At 34.7% G+C, this 15610-nt stretch overlaps 1 protein-coding gene across 1 annotated transcript; it reads left to right on the top strand.

Annotated features, from left to right (window-relative positions):
- Positions 1-137: 137 nt before the first annotated feature.
- Positions 138-4570, top strand: LOC118648710 (caveolin-3-like). Its single transcript, XM_036295100.1, is given in 4 exon segments — positions 138-296; positions 1315-1456; positions 1459-1493; positions 2486-4570. Coding segments are annotated over 4 exon segments (534 nt in total). The 3' UTR covers positions 2684-4570.
- The last annotated feature ends 11040 nt before the right edge of the window (positions 4571-15610 follow it).

The following is a 15610-nucleotide window of genomic DNA, read 5'->3' as shown; positions in this document are numbered from 1 at the left end:
GCCGCTCCTCCTCGTCCTCGTTCTCTGCCGCCGCGAATCGGCGGCGCGTGAAAGTCCATTCCCGGGCCGGGAAACAAGGGAAGCGGAAACGGTGGGTGCACGCACACGCACACGCGCGCGCACGGGGGAATGTTACCATGCTGGCGAGATTCAGGAACAGCTTCCGCTGCGGCATCCCAAATGCCCCCCGATCTATCCGTATTCCAGGGATGGAGAAGCCGGAGTCCTCCCGCGGGGGCGAGAGCGCCGGGGAGCTCGAGGATCGGGACCCCAACAGCCTGAATCAACACCTTCAGGTAACTACAAGCGGCCGCCTCCCGATGTTTCGGGAATTCGTACTCGCGAAATTTCGCATGCGCATGTAAAGAATGGAGAATTGGCAATTAATGCGGTGCGATTTTTTTTTTATCGACAGAGAACGCTACTATCGCAAGAACAACATTCGCGCAATATTAGGAAGTAATGTAAATGCAATATCCCCAATAGTTCAATATTGTAAAGTAGACGCTTCGTTTTATTTAACCAATTTATCTAAATAGTAACATTGTTTCAATATTGATTTATCATTGGGCCAATGTTAAATTATTTAATTTTTTATATTGGATATTAATTACATCCTAATTTAGAACTAATATTTTATGATCGATATTGGCGTTACATTGGGAAAACTTCGGCCAATACACTCCCAATATAACCAATAGGTTTGATTTTTATTCCTGCACTGCTACACTGGTGCAATAAGTTAGAATAAAACAAATATATTTTTTCTCATTTCTTACTTATTGCACTAGTGCAGCAGTGCAGGAATAAAAAACGAACCTAATGTTTAGCCAATATACTGCCAATGTGCTATTATTAAGAAATGTGTGAAGTCACTTCTGTCTCTCAATCCCTTATGAAGCACATATTTCTGTCCGGCAAATTACGAATACAACTTCTATGTATATAACATAAATGTAAACTTATTATGCAACGTAAATTCGAGTCGTATATTCTTTGCTGTACAATCCAATCGTTGGTAATGTTTTTCATCGTCCTAATTTTTTTTGACTTCTGAGCGACAGAGCGCGAAACGAAAGCGCTGAAAGCCGCAACCCCATTTCCGCGAAAACGATGGAAGATCGATGGTCAACGACGTAGACTAATGGGACTTTCGGACGTCGCGGTTTTTACCTTTCCGCGACAGCAAAGTAATAACCATCGCTTATCCATCGTGACGATCTCACTCGCGCACACACCAACGTGCCGAATATCAATCGATCGATATCGATTCCTTTACGCGAGCTCGCGAAACTCATCGCGTGATGAACGCAGGTGATGTGGGACGACGTGATCGGCGAGCCGGAAGGGATCCGGAGTCCCGAGTGCGCCTGGCGGCTCAGCGGCCATTGCTTCCGGCTCTCCAGGGGATGCTGCTACGTATTCCTCTCCGTCCTCGTGGCGCCTCTGCTCGCCCTACTGTCGGCTTCATGTTCGCCTGCCTCGCGTTTCAGGTGAGTCGATAACCCCGTCCGCGACGCTCGCGTTTTCTCCTCGCGTGCGTCCGTCCGTTCACTTCCGATTTCCACCGATCGATCTCGCGAGAATGTGTCCCGCGTGTGTAACAATACACCGCCGTCCGATTATCGCGAGCGGAAAATCGTTACGCCCTCGCGCCGCTAGCGAGATTGATCTAAGATCGCGGCATCAGTAATTATATTATAGAATGTATCGTGTTTTATTTTACTAATAAATTTACATGATATTGTATAATATACTATTTATAATGTAGAAATTTGATATCTATTTAATAATAATTATAATTAAACGAGACAGGTAATTTTTTTATTTTCTTTCAAGATGTATAGGGTTATAATGCCGCGTCTATCGAAAACTTAATTGATCATATATTATTTACTATGTGTTTAAGATGAATAAATTATGCCAATAAAAGCTTGCTGTCTATTATTATTTAAAAAATGGAAATATTTGTTTTCTTATCTTTCAAGAAACTTTACAATCCTCGTATCTTTGCCGTATAACAATAGGGGTGGGGTGTATAGTTACTCACGCGAGACAATCAAGGTGAACGGAGAATACGAGAACGCTTGCATTTTATACTTCTACGAACTAAGTTTTACGCACTTCACGGAGAGTCATTTTGCGCAGGGGATGTAATACATCGTTGCCGTAGTTTACTATATTGACAAATTAATTGACTCGCGACTTGATTTTATTAGTATTAGTAATAAAAAGCTCGAAAAATCACAACACAATGTAATAAAAAAGTATGTAACAAAAAAATTGCGGACAAATTATTATTTCTTTTATTTCTTATTTCTTCAATTTTTTTCTGACTTGTATTGGGGTTGCTCTAATGGAGAGAGGGGAGGATTTAGATTTTTTTTCTCGAGTTTTTTTCTGGAAAAAGATTCGATTGTTCGCGTCTCGTTCCTCTGTGCCCCCGTGTTTTTCCGCTCCTTCACTTCTTTGTTATTCCTTGCAGCATATATGGTGTCTCGCGCCGTGTCTGCGCGTGTGGAAGATCACGTGCGCGGCGATGCGAAATTTCCTGGCGGCGGTGACGCAGGCGGTCGTACGGCCGGTCATGGAGGGGCTGGGCTATCTCTGTTACAATATCCGTGTATTCAATCAGAGGTTACCGGACGGGCCTATGCAGAAGGAGGACCTGCTGGTCGTGTGACTCGACGACCCCAGCGGCGGCCCCGACGCGGAGTCACCACCCCCTTCGCCGTCGGGCTCGCGGCTTTCCGCTGTCGCGACCTCCGCACCCCTCTGAGCACGAACGCGGTGCCGCGATCGCGCAAATCGTACGTGTCGGTAGTGTTATAGCGTTTAGAGTTAAGCGGCGAGGAAGAGGGAAGATGTTCAACTAAAGAAAGATGCTTCCCACATAGAACATGGCATCCATTAGACATCCATTAGATTTACTCCGTAGTTCCATAAGACGTTTATCTCCATGAAATCGGCTAGAACTTCAATAGAGTACCATACTTGCTATAGTATATTCTTGATGTTCTCTACAAAATCATCGTGAACGTCTATTGAAACATTTATTATGGATTATAGTAGATTGGATTGACGTAGGGACAGTCGTATTCGTAGTCGCTGGAGTTGATTCAATTCGTATTCCAACGACTACGACCGCAATACGTCGCTGCGAACCAATGAGAGGGGAGCGTTGCACATTTAATTAGCGGAAAAAATAGCACGTAGAAGCGAAAGGGAGAGACTTCTAGTTAATGTTAATCTATTAATCGTCCCTCTATTAGTCTATATTAGTCATTCAAGCTCTATGAAATGTCTATAATCCACATAATGTTTAATACACATAATGTCTATAAATATGTCTAATGGAGGCCAAATGGACGTATATAAAGCAGGACTGTGACTTTTTAGTGGACGTTCGTTGGAAGTCTAATTTCAAGTCTTCAGACAGACGTCTAATGTCGTGTCAGAGATTTTTGTTCTACGTGGGTCGCGACGCGAGTCCGAATATATCACGAGCAAAATTCTTAATATAATCGTCGTAGTATCTCAATATAATGTATAATAACTGTCAAGAGTGTCGGCGGTCTAAGATAGGCGAGGAGGCACCACCGCGACATGCGCATCATTAATAATCGGGGCGGTATATATTTTGTAGCTCGTAGTCATAATATATGTAACGTAGTTACAATGTGACATAATCAAAAAAATTTTCCGTTGAACTAGCTACAATACAATGTTGCAACGAGCCGCTGTCAAGTATACCAATAAGTGTAAAGGTCCCCCGCATTGGCCTTGTAGAAGTATAATATGTTTAACTCATGCGCATGTCCCGGGTGGACGCAGCATACCAGGAGTTAAAAAGCTCGAATAGCAGACCAGTCGATATTTTACGCAGACTGGCCTGCCTTTTGCCGTGGCACTCTTGAATCCGAGACAAGATGTCCTGGTGCTTCATCCAGGTGAAAGGATAATTCTCTAAATGAGAAGTGATCTAAACGAGCGAACCGTTGAACGAGATCTAGTCAGTGTATTAATCTAAAATTATAATTTAACTGGGAATGTAAATTATTAAGAAACTCCATAGAGAGGAAAAGAGAAATAGTTATTAACCCCTTGAATGGGATCTCAAAATGCAAAAGTGATCCCAAAATGCGTTTCCGTGTATTAATTCCATGACGTCATTCAAGGGGTTAATAAGAGGTGTACGTAAATCTGCAAGAAAAATTTATTATGTCGTGTTTGAAGCAAAGATCGTTAGTCAAAGACAAACGAAAGTGTTAAAAAGTTCAGCCACTCAATTTCTATATGTACAATCGTATAATTAATTTTAGTGTAATTAATTAATGTTCCTCAATAATGCGATAAGGTAACACAGAACTGTCGCACTTTCAATACTCTATGTGTAAATTTGTCATTGTTACCATTCTACCATTTGTCGTTACCATTTGTCTTTGTGTTTTTGGCCGTTGTAAACGATTTGCGGAATATTTTTCGCAATATCAAAATCTTAGGAGCTGTACATACGAATCTTCTGTAAGAGAATTTTTGCAAATAAAAATGTAGAACACGAGAAAAACAATTTTACGGTAATACAAAGCTAGAAGTTTTTACTTCTAATTCTGATGGGCTGCCATCGAAAACCACTAGTGATAGAAAACATCCTTTCTCTAAATTTGCCCCTAAGCACTCAATAATATTATATTGCACAATATTATTGAATATTTTATACAATATTATTGATTGTTTAGAATTGTATTCAGAAAGAGATTTAATATTATTAGCGTTGCATTTAAATAACTTACAATTATTTAAATGATGATAAGACAAATTACATATAAATGTATCTTACATAAGATAAAGATAATTTAATTTTAAATTTACCTTGGTAAAAGAAAAAGTATTTATATTGTTTTATCTACCTAATTTTAAGATATTATCGTTGTTGAGCAAGACAATTTAGAATATAAAAAATAGAATATAAAAGTATTTAGATAACTTATAGTTATAACGTCAATGGACAAATATTATTGATCGTCTAGAAGTCGCTTAATGTTCTGTCGCTTTATGACAGTTATTCAAACTTGCCTCCGAATTCTCATCAAACCAATGGGTGCATTCAGTATACTCAGAAAGGAATCTGAGAGCGATCATCGCGTCGTTTTAGATGTTTTCATCCATCAGCGCCTCTATGTGCACAAAATGTGCACATTGAACTATATAGTCAAATATCTATGAACCCCGTAGATAATGTGCATAACTTTTTGGGTCTCTTCTATGCTATGCCCACGTTTATTTGGTTCTGTTTCATGCTATACCCTTGGCTATACCCGTAAATTTTACAATTATATGTATTCATATTTTAAATCTGTTTTATGCAAATGTGCATAATCGTGTTCTATAAATGTGCAATACTAACACCAAGGGGTAAACCGCTAAAGGCATTACGGTGTACAGATTCGAGGCATTGCTAGACATTAATGGGCAATGTTTGGGCATTGATGGGCATTATTGAGCATTAGTGGGCATTGCTTGGGCAATAGTGGGCATTGCTTGGGCATTAGTGTGCATTGTTTGGGAATTTCTAGGCATTACTTGGACATTTTTGGGCATTACTGAGCATTATTATGATGTTATTAAAGCACTATTTTTTTCAAATAACAATTGTTTTATATCAAACTTTATATTTACAACACATAATAAAACGTGAGTGTTGAGTAAATTATACAAGTAGCGTTCTCATATTATCAGTGGGATATTCCAGTCGGTAAGCGCTACTTCAGCGCCATTATTGTTCTCTTAGCCTTCTTTGTCGTGTCTTCTAAACTTGGACAATTAAATGCTACTTCATCTAAATTTGGATGATTGAAAAAAAGCTTTTTCGGACAGCTCGCTCTATGACTTCCACTTATTCTACTGTGATTAATTTTAGTATCAAGGATTTAATTTATCGTATTGATAAGATCAGGCAAATAAATTCTATAATAAACAATCTATCAAAAACATTTAAATTTCCTAGAGAAGATAAAAAAAGTTAGAAGCTCTAAATGCTCTTACATATGAAGATATACAAAATTTACATATTACAGAAGTTGTCGAGGAAGCTCTAAAAAATGCTATTGAAAATACTGAAAAATTAGATATGAAAGTTATAAGTGATACAAATTAAAAATTTGTTGATATTTCTTTGCAAACTTTAGACAATGATAGTAAACTCGATAATGTAGAATGCGAAATCGATAATCATTATACTATAAACGCTAGGAACACAAATGTCGACGATATTGATATTTGTGCTTCTAATTCAATTTTATTGATAATCCTGGTGATTTCAAATTAGAGAGCCTAGAATTAAAAAATTTTTCAAAACAAGTATCACAGAAATCAATAACGAAAAACTCGCCTTTCATAGAAATTAAAATAAAGGATAAAATAAAGATTGTTAAAAAATCTTATTGTTGGTTTCTTGATGAATCTAAAGGTAAAATAAGTACAGATAAATTACAAAGATTTATTACAGTTAATAAAACAAATAAAAGAAAAAAAGTTATACAAAGCAGTTTCAAAAGAAACAAAAATATCTTTAAACTTCTATTTCTTCTAAATAAGATCAAATGTGTAATAAAATAAAAGAAGACTGTTTGTGACCTTGAAAATGATCCTAATGCTTGTAATATCATACCTGAAATATTATTAAAAAAATATTATGCTGTTTTTTATGATGACACCTACTATATTGGTCATGTTGTTGAGCAGTCTAACAACCAAGATAAAATTTTTTAAATATGAACTAAATTCTTTTATTTGGCCACGCGATGAGGATGTCACGTTTGTAACAACAAAATATATTTTCTATGGTCCAATTGAACTAGTTGGAACTGGACCTTTTGCATTAAAAAATTCTGATTTAGAGGCTATACATAAAAAAGTACAAACTAAAAAAACGTGAAGTTTTCAAAGTTTAATAAGTTTAATATATTTTCTTTATTTGTTTCTTTCAATTTATTTGTTTTTCTTTCTTCTTTATTCGTATTGTGCAAACTCTAAATATATATTTTTTTATTTTATTTGTATTGAAAAGATTATTTTTTTAGTTATACATGCATATATTACGTGTTATATTGTAAACTTAATATATATGTTAAAATAATACGTCACGTTGTAAACTAAAATATATAATAATAAATATTTTATTAGAAAATGCATAAATATTTTTTATATTATATTTAATATAATTCTATCTTATCTCAACAGAAAAATAGGCATTATTCGGGCATTGCTAGACATTAGTGGGCATTGCTTGGGAGTTGGTGGGCATTACTAGACATTAGTGGACATTGCTTGGGCATTGGTGGGCAATGCTAGGCATTAATGGGCATTAGGTAAAAATTTTGGTAGTATTGCCCAGGAATTGGGCATTGGTAGGCATTAGTGTACACAATTTTGACCAGCGGTTTACCCCTTGACTAACACTGTACAGATATAGCAAGGAACAGAACCAATATTTTATCTCGCATCACGTTTATCATATATTTTGTTCCACATATACATGATAAAAATTCACTCACCGATTGCTGTCGCTGCTCCTGCTGCTGCTACTGCTGCTGCTACTGCTGCACTGTAAAGCCTGCGGTGTGAATCTTCACAAATTTTCGGACAACTTATTGTATCCCGCTTGAACTTCGCGTGCATTTAATTGCGATCCTTGAAGTCCCGCCGAGACTAATGAGCTCACATCCATTCTACAATCAAAAGAAAATCGAGTAAAAATTTCTTCCTTAATAAAAATTTTGAGCAAGATTACAAAAATTACAATAAATTTATAAACTTTAAGGCAGAAAGAATTTTTAGAGCCTAAAACATTTTTATTGTGTATTTTGGCATAAGCAACAATTGTGAGTCGATATATAATTTTTCTGGATGCATTTTATCTGACGTTACAATATATTTTTTACGTAATTTATATTATTTGTAATTTTTTTATATAATTCATATAATTTATACAATTAAACGTAACACAAGTAGGTGAATTTTTAAGATTTATAAGAACTTTTTTTATTTTTTGGAGCATGGTACAATATGTATAAATGTATAATGTATACATTTGCGAAAATATTTACGCGCTTATCATCCATCTCATAACCATGCACGAAAATAACGATTTTTTTTTTATTAATCACTCTCGTTTATCGATTATCAACCCGAACTACACGCGAAGGGAATTTAACGTACCGACTGATGTGTAAAAAGAAAAAAAGCACCTAACGCGGTAAGGTAAGCGCATAGCGACTGGCAGTCTCGCTACTATAACGTCACTTTATCTGTTATCATAATATGTAGAGGTAATATGCCTGAGAACTGTAGAGATGGAATTAATTAATTGCTAGCCTTTAGTAATAAAAAATTTTTTTTGCCCCAGCTGAAAAAGTTACCATTGGTAATTTTTTTTGGTTAAAACAAAAAAAAATTTGTTCGTCCTCAAAAGATAACAAATAGCAAATAATTCCTATATTAATGATTTTTTTTTGTTTAGTGTATATGCGTTTTTTTGTAGTGGCTAGATAGCTTAATATTATATTATCTAGCCACTACAAAAAATTGTATATGAATTAAATAAATTAAAGAATCATCAATACATGAATTTTTTACTAATTATTTGCTATCTTTTGGTGACAAAACAAATTTTTTGCTCCAGCCAAAAAAAATTGCCAGTGGCTAGATAGCTTAATAATAACAAGATACTACAAAAAACGTACGCAAATTAAATAAATTTTAAAAATCAACGATGTATAAATTATTTGCTGATTATTTGCTAGCCTTTGGTGATAAAAAAATTTTTTTTGTCATCCAAAAATAGCACATAATTAGCAAATAATTCCTATATTAATGATTAATTTTTTATTTGTTCAATATATATGCGTTTTTTTGTAGTGACTAAATAGCTTAATATTATACGTTAAACACGTAATAACTTTCAAAAATTATAATAAGAAACGACAAAAATGACACACATGGAGGGAGGAACAGCCATAGTTATAAAAAATCAAATATAAAGAAGTAAAGATACTTGAACCAGAAAAAGTAAAAATATTAGAACACACAATCGTTAAACTAAACACCGTAAACAACACAACCTTACATATAATAGTAACATTAAAAAAAATTACATTATTTGATCTACAGTAAGAGAATTTGGTGCTAAATAATAATTTTTTGTAAATTTAATATTTGTAGTGTATATAAACCGCACCGACACATTTATCTTTTTAAAATAGTTACTAGATACTATAATGCACTGAACTAACTCGATGCTGTAATGCATCTGTAAGGTTTTCCCTCTTTCCAGAATTACTGCAAATAATTTATTGCAAGAAATAATTCCTCAGCCAGGGTGGTCAGTCCTGGCTAAGGTATGTATTATTTTCCCAATAACTTATATATAGCTTTTGCGGAAGAAATCTTATAAATGCTTCTGAGTACCACTATCTAGCTAGTAACTCTATTTCAAGACTGAAAAAAATGGCGCGTATTTCACAATAAGCTAAAAATATTAAATTCAATGAAAAAATATTATGCAACAGTAACATTTGTTGCAGATCGGATAGACGCAAATCTTATCTTTATCTTTATAACATTTTTGTAGCCCTGATTTTGAAGAGTTTCATATCGTATCTAAAAAAATATACGAATTATTTCCAACTAAGATTAAGATAAAATTTACTTATTTAGTTTTAAAATTTAATAATTAAAATTAATACAAGTAATAAAATAATGTTTATTTTAGAAAATATATTATAGACTACATATGCATACAAGCCGTTTGCAAATGGTCCAAATAAAAAAAATATAAAAGTAAAATTAACTGATAAATTAACTGATAAATTTAGATTCTACGGACAATAATAAAAATGTGCCTATTAATACATCTAAAGGTATTTAAATTTATTGATTTAGATAATGATTAATTATTGAGTCATTTTTAATAAAATATTGGTAAACTAATTTGTCAAATTATATTTAATATATATTTATTAAAAATAATATAATATATTATATTTAATATATTTTATTATATTTAATTGTTACTTAGCCGCTCAATAAGTGGTGTCATTGGAAAAAAGCACGGTAAAGGAAATAAATAATTAAAATATTTAAAACCCCGGACGCACATATAATTCTCCCGGACAAATTTTCAATGCTTTGAAAAATCCCTCTGGACGTTTCTGAATGCCCTAAAAAAGATGACAATGTCCGGGAAAAAGAGGATGAATGGCAACCCTAATTACAACAGATTGTAAAACCTATTAAAAATTTAGTATTTTGTATAGAGTATTTTTTATTTAGTATTTGGTACTTATTATAAGTAGGTAGACAGTTTCATTAATGAAACAATTTTTTCTTAAATGATTAAGTAGATCTATAGCGAAATTGAAACTGGTCTTAATATACATATAACACAGATATATGTATGTGGAAAAATAGTATCTAAAAATAATTATTACGCGCAGTCAAATTTTATTAGTTTTTTAAACAAATATTTAATTAAAAAATGAAATAGTTTATGATGATAGTTAAATAATCTCGACATAGTGGTCATTACACATCTATCGATATTACGTTCGCCTCAGCTGACAGCAGTAAGCGACCTAAATGCTTATGGACCGTCCAGCTTATGTCAGGTCTCAGTCCGAACTTTGCCTGTGTACGAATGCCGAGTAACTATCATGAACAAAAAATTTATTTTATTTATCATTTTTTGGGACAACTAATATCTGTCTTAAAAAAACTTCATAAATCGCAGTTTATCTGATTTGTTAACATGATATGTTAACATTATATACATAGTAAAAGTTAATATACAAAATTTTTTTAAAAAATACGAACTTCATGCAAAATTTATGCAGAATTCATACAAAATTTATTCAAAATTTATAGAAAATTCGTAGTTTATTCCTAAAAAAATTTAAATTCTTTTAAATTTTTTATAAAATTTTTATTCATTTCGTATTCATGAAGCAATGGAAGAAGCACTGGGGCACCAAGAAAAAAAAACAAGGAAAAAATAATAAGTAAAACCTTATTAATTAGATGAAGAAATCAAGGACATTACAGAAAAAAGAAATAAGTACAGAGTATTTTTAACTCAAAAATCAATAAAGGTAAAACAGAATACAAAGCAAGAGTTAGAAAAAAGATTGCCAAGAAAAAAAACAAAACATGGGAAACAAAATGTAACAGGATTAATTCTTTCCTGGGAGGATAGAAAAGTACAAAAAGCTAGATAATTATAAAATCACTACAACTGGATAAGAAAAAGGATATAATGCGCCAATTTCGCTTCAGCGGTGAGAGTTACTTTTCAAAACTACTAAAAGAAAATAGGCCAGAATTTTAGAAGTAGCAACAGCAACAGAATGTCCAAGTAATAGCATCCTCAATCAAAATAATTAAGTATAAACAGTCATAAAAATCTGCAAATTGTTAAAAAGCGGAAAAACACCAGGTCCTGGCAATATCCCTGCAGAAATAATAAAACATGAAACAAGAAAGCTTTGGCAACACCTGACAAGTTTATTTCAAAAATGCATAAATGGAATGGCGGTGCCGCAAGAGTGGAAAATGTCATTAATATCAACTACCTAGAAGAGGAATAGAGTTTTGTTTAATCAATTCTAAACACAAAATTATAAAATCTAATACTTAAGATATTATTTATGAAATGTGACGACAATACGTAGTCGGATCGGAGAGAAACAGGGGTGATAATGTGACCTCTCCATTAAAATAGCTTGAAATTATTATGTTAAATTTTTTAAACACAAAAAGTAAAAATTTCTTCGCATTTATAAATAAAAGATTAAACTTTTTATTTGCATCTTGAGCATTTTTAAATCTTTTCATCTTTTTTATTTTTTACCGAATTTAAGATCCACAATAATATAGATTGTTTTTATTAATATTAAAGTACATTGAAAAATAAATTTTTAAGAAATAAATTTGCGCGCACACGCGATAATTATTTCTTAAATATTTCATATTCACTGTAATTTAGATCGTACACTCATATATTGCAGATTTCAACGTAGCCAAGATGCAGTTACAACTCTCGCTGTTGCGCGTCGAAACGGTGAGTTGCCTTTTATCTTAACCAGAAGTAATTGAATTAATAAAGCAATTACTATCGACAAATTACAATCAATAAATTACAATCAATAAATTATAAAATTACTTGGAAAAATTTCAATATACCGTTTCACAAATTTGCCAACAATATAATAGTGAAAACTGAAAAACCAATTTCTTTGGAGATTTTAAAAACTAATGGTATAGCTACTCAGACATGGCTTAAACGAGAACTTTTGAGGACTATTAAAAAAGTAATCAAAACTGTTTGCACTTCACGCCTCTGGCGAATATGTTGCCGTCGGTCAGAATAAAGAAATATTGAAACATAATTAATTAATGAAATTAATAATAAAACGCATGGAAATGGTCGGGGCTACGTGAAAACTAGTGAAAAACTGTCGTAAAAATACTGATCAAATCTGTTTGCACCTTATACATCTGCTGAATGCGGTGCCGACGGTCAGAATAAAAAAATGTTGAAAAATAATTAATTGACGGAATTGTTATTGCAACGCATGAAATAGGTCGAAACTGTGCGAGAACTATTGAGAACTGTCAGAAAAGTGATCGAAACTGTTTGCACTTTACGCGTCTCGCGAATACTGTGCCGACGGTAGAAGAAAAAAATTCGATCATTATTCTAACGACAGTTTTCGCTAGTTCTCACATAGCCGGACCATTTCCATGCGTTCTAATAAATAATTTTGTTAATTAATTATTTTTCAAAATTTTTTTCTCCTGCCGTCGGCACAGTATTCGCGAGACGCGTAAAGGGCAAACAGTTTCGATCACTTTTCTGACAGTTCTCAATAGTTCTCGCACAGTTCCGACTTATTCCATGCGTTTTAATAACAATTCCGTCAGTTAATTATTTTTTAATAATTTTCCATTCCGGCTCCTGTCACTGCATTCAGCAGAGGTATGAGATGCAAACAGAGTCAATCATTATTCTAACGACAGTTTTCGCTAGTTCTCACATAGCCCCGATCATTTCCATGCGTTCTAATAAATAATTTTGTTAATTAATTATTTTTCAAAATTTTTTCTCCTGCCGTCGGCACCGCATTCGCGAGAGGTGAAGTGCAAACAATTTCGATTATTTTTTGACAGTTCTCAATAGTTCTCGCATAGTTCCGATCTATTCCATGCGTTTTAATAACAATTCCGTCAATTAATTATTTTTTAACAATTTTCCATTCCGACTCCCGTCGGAATCTGTTTGCACCTCATACCTCTGCTGAATGCAGTGACAGGAGTCAAAATAAAAAATTGTTTAAAAATAATTAATTAACGGAATTGTTATTAAAACGCACGAAATAGGTCGAAACTGTGCGAGAACTATTGAGAACTGTCAAAAAAAGTGATCGAAACTGTTTGCACTTTGCGCGTCTCGCGAATACAGTGCCGACGGCAAGAGAAAAAAATTTTGAAAAATAATTAAATAACAAAATTATTTATTAGAACGCATGGAAATGGTCGGGGCTTTGTGAGAACTAGCGAAAACTGTTGTAGGAATAATAATCGACTCTGTTTGCATCTCATACCTCTGCTGAATGCAGTGACAGAAGTCGGAATAAAAAATTATTAAAAAATAATTAATTAACGGAATTGTTATTAAAACGCATAAAATAGGTCGAAACTGTGCGAGAACTATTGAGAACTGTCAGAAAAGTGATTAAAACTGTTTGCACTTTTCGCGTCTCGCGAATACTTTGCCGACGGTAGGAGAAAAAAATTCGATCATTATTCTAACGACAGTTTTCGCTAGTTCTCACATAGCCCCGATCATTTCCATGCGTTCTAATAAATAATTTTGTTAATTAATTATTTTTCAAAATATTTTTCTCCTGCCGTCGGCACCGCATTCGCGAGAGGTGAAGTGCAAACAATTTCGATTATTTTTTGACAGTTCTCAATAGTTCTTGCATAGTTCTGACTTATTCCATGCGTTTCAATAACAATTTCGTCAATTAATTATTTTTTAACAATTTTCCATTCCGACTCCCGTCGGAATCTGTTTGCATCTCATACCTCTGCTGAATGCAGTGACAGGAGTCGGAATGGAAAATTGTTTAAAAATAATTAATTGACGGAATTGTTATTAAAACGCGTGAAATAGGTCAAAACTGTGCGAAAACTATTGAAAACTGTCAAAAAAAAGTGATCGAAACTGTTTGCACTTTGCGCGTCTCGCGAATGTGGTGCCGACGGTCGGAATAAAATATGTTGAAAAATATTTAATTAATAAAATTAATTAATAAAACGAATGGAATAAGTCGGAACTGTGCGAGAACTATTGAGAACTGTAAAAAAAATAACCGAAATTGTTTGGACTTCACGCCTCTCGCGAATGCGGTGTCGACGGTCGGAATAAAATATGTTGAAAAATAATTAAATGAGGAAACTGTTAGTAAAATGTGTACCCCGGGGCCATTATATCCCATCAAATAGTCGAAAGATTTTGTTACTCGCATGACTGCGAGTGTAAAATTTTAAGATCGCGAGTATGCGAGTAAAAAAATTTTTCAACTATCTGTTGGAGTATAATGTACTAGATAACTAGATAATGGCGCGCTGTGGACGGACAGACAAAAGTATTACTAAAATAATGTACTTACTGCTCTCGTTCGCAGCGGTCCACAGCGATCGTCCTGAAGCAGAGAGGGAGGCAACGACGAAGATAATCCTGAAGCAGCGAGGAAGGCAACGACGATGCACTTCACACACCACACCACACCACACCACACTACACCACACACACACACACACACGGCGATCGCGATATTCTTTTTCGATAGACGAGCAGCGTACATGTTCACTCCCGAAGCTTCGCGACACAACTGATCCACCGACCCCCTCTCGTCAGGCAACTGAGCTCAGTCCGCGCGGACTGCCCGGAACCGTCGAAGCGTTTGAAAGAAAGAAGGAGAGAATAATAGGCGGAGCTAGTAGCTGATTGGCTACAGTGAGTCGGGAGACTCGGGATTTCGCGGAAAAGGGAAGATAACCGTTTCTCGGAAATCGTCGAGGGGACTCGAGCCTCGCTTGTTTTCGACGACAAAAAAAACTTCAGACAAGCATCCCGGACTCTCGACGATTTCCGAGAAGCGATTATCCGAAGCATTGAGGCGGAAGCCTCGCTTTTTTTCGACGACGAAAAAAACTTCAGACAAGCATCCCGGACTCTCGACGATTTCCGAGAAGCGATTATCCGAAGCATTGAGGCGGAAGCCTCGCTTTTTTTCGACGACGAAAAAAACTTCAGACAAGCATCCCGGAGCCTCGACGATTTCCGAGAAGCGATTATCCGAAGCATTGAGGCGGAAGCCTTGCTTTTTTTCGACAACGAAAAAAAAACTTTGGACAAGCATCCCGGAGCCTCGACGATTTCCGAGAAGCGATTATCCGAAGCATCGAGGCGGAAGCCTCGCTTTTTTTCGACGACGGAAAAAACTTCGGACAAGCGTTTGCACTTAAAATCAAATAGACCGAACGC

Source organism: Monomorium pharaonis, unplaced genomic scaffold (assembly GCF_013373865.1).
Source record: "Monomorium pharaonis isolate MP-MQ-018 unplaced genomic scaffold, ASM1337386v2 scaffold_618, whole genome shotgun sequence".
Classification (NCBI taxonomy): Eukaryota; Metazoa; Arthropoda; class Insecta; order Hymenoptera; family Formicidae; genus Monomorium; species Monomorium pharaonis.
Note: the sequence above shows the minus strand (reverse complement) of the source record. Positions and strands in the feature narration are given on the sequence as shown.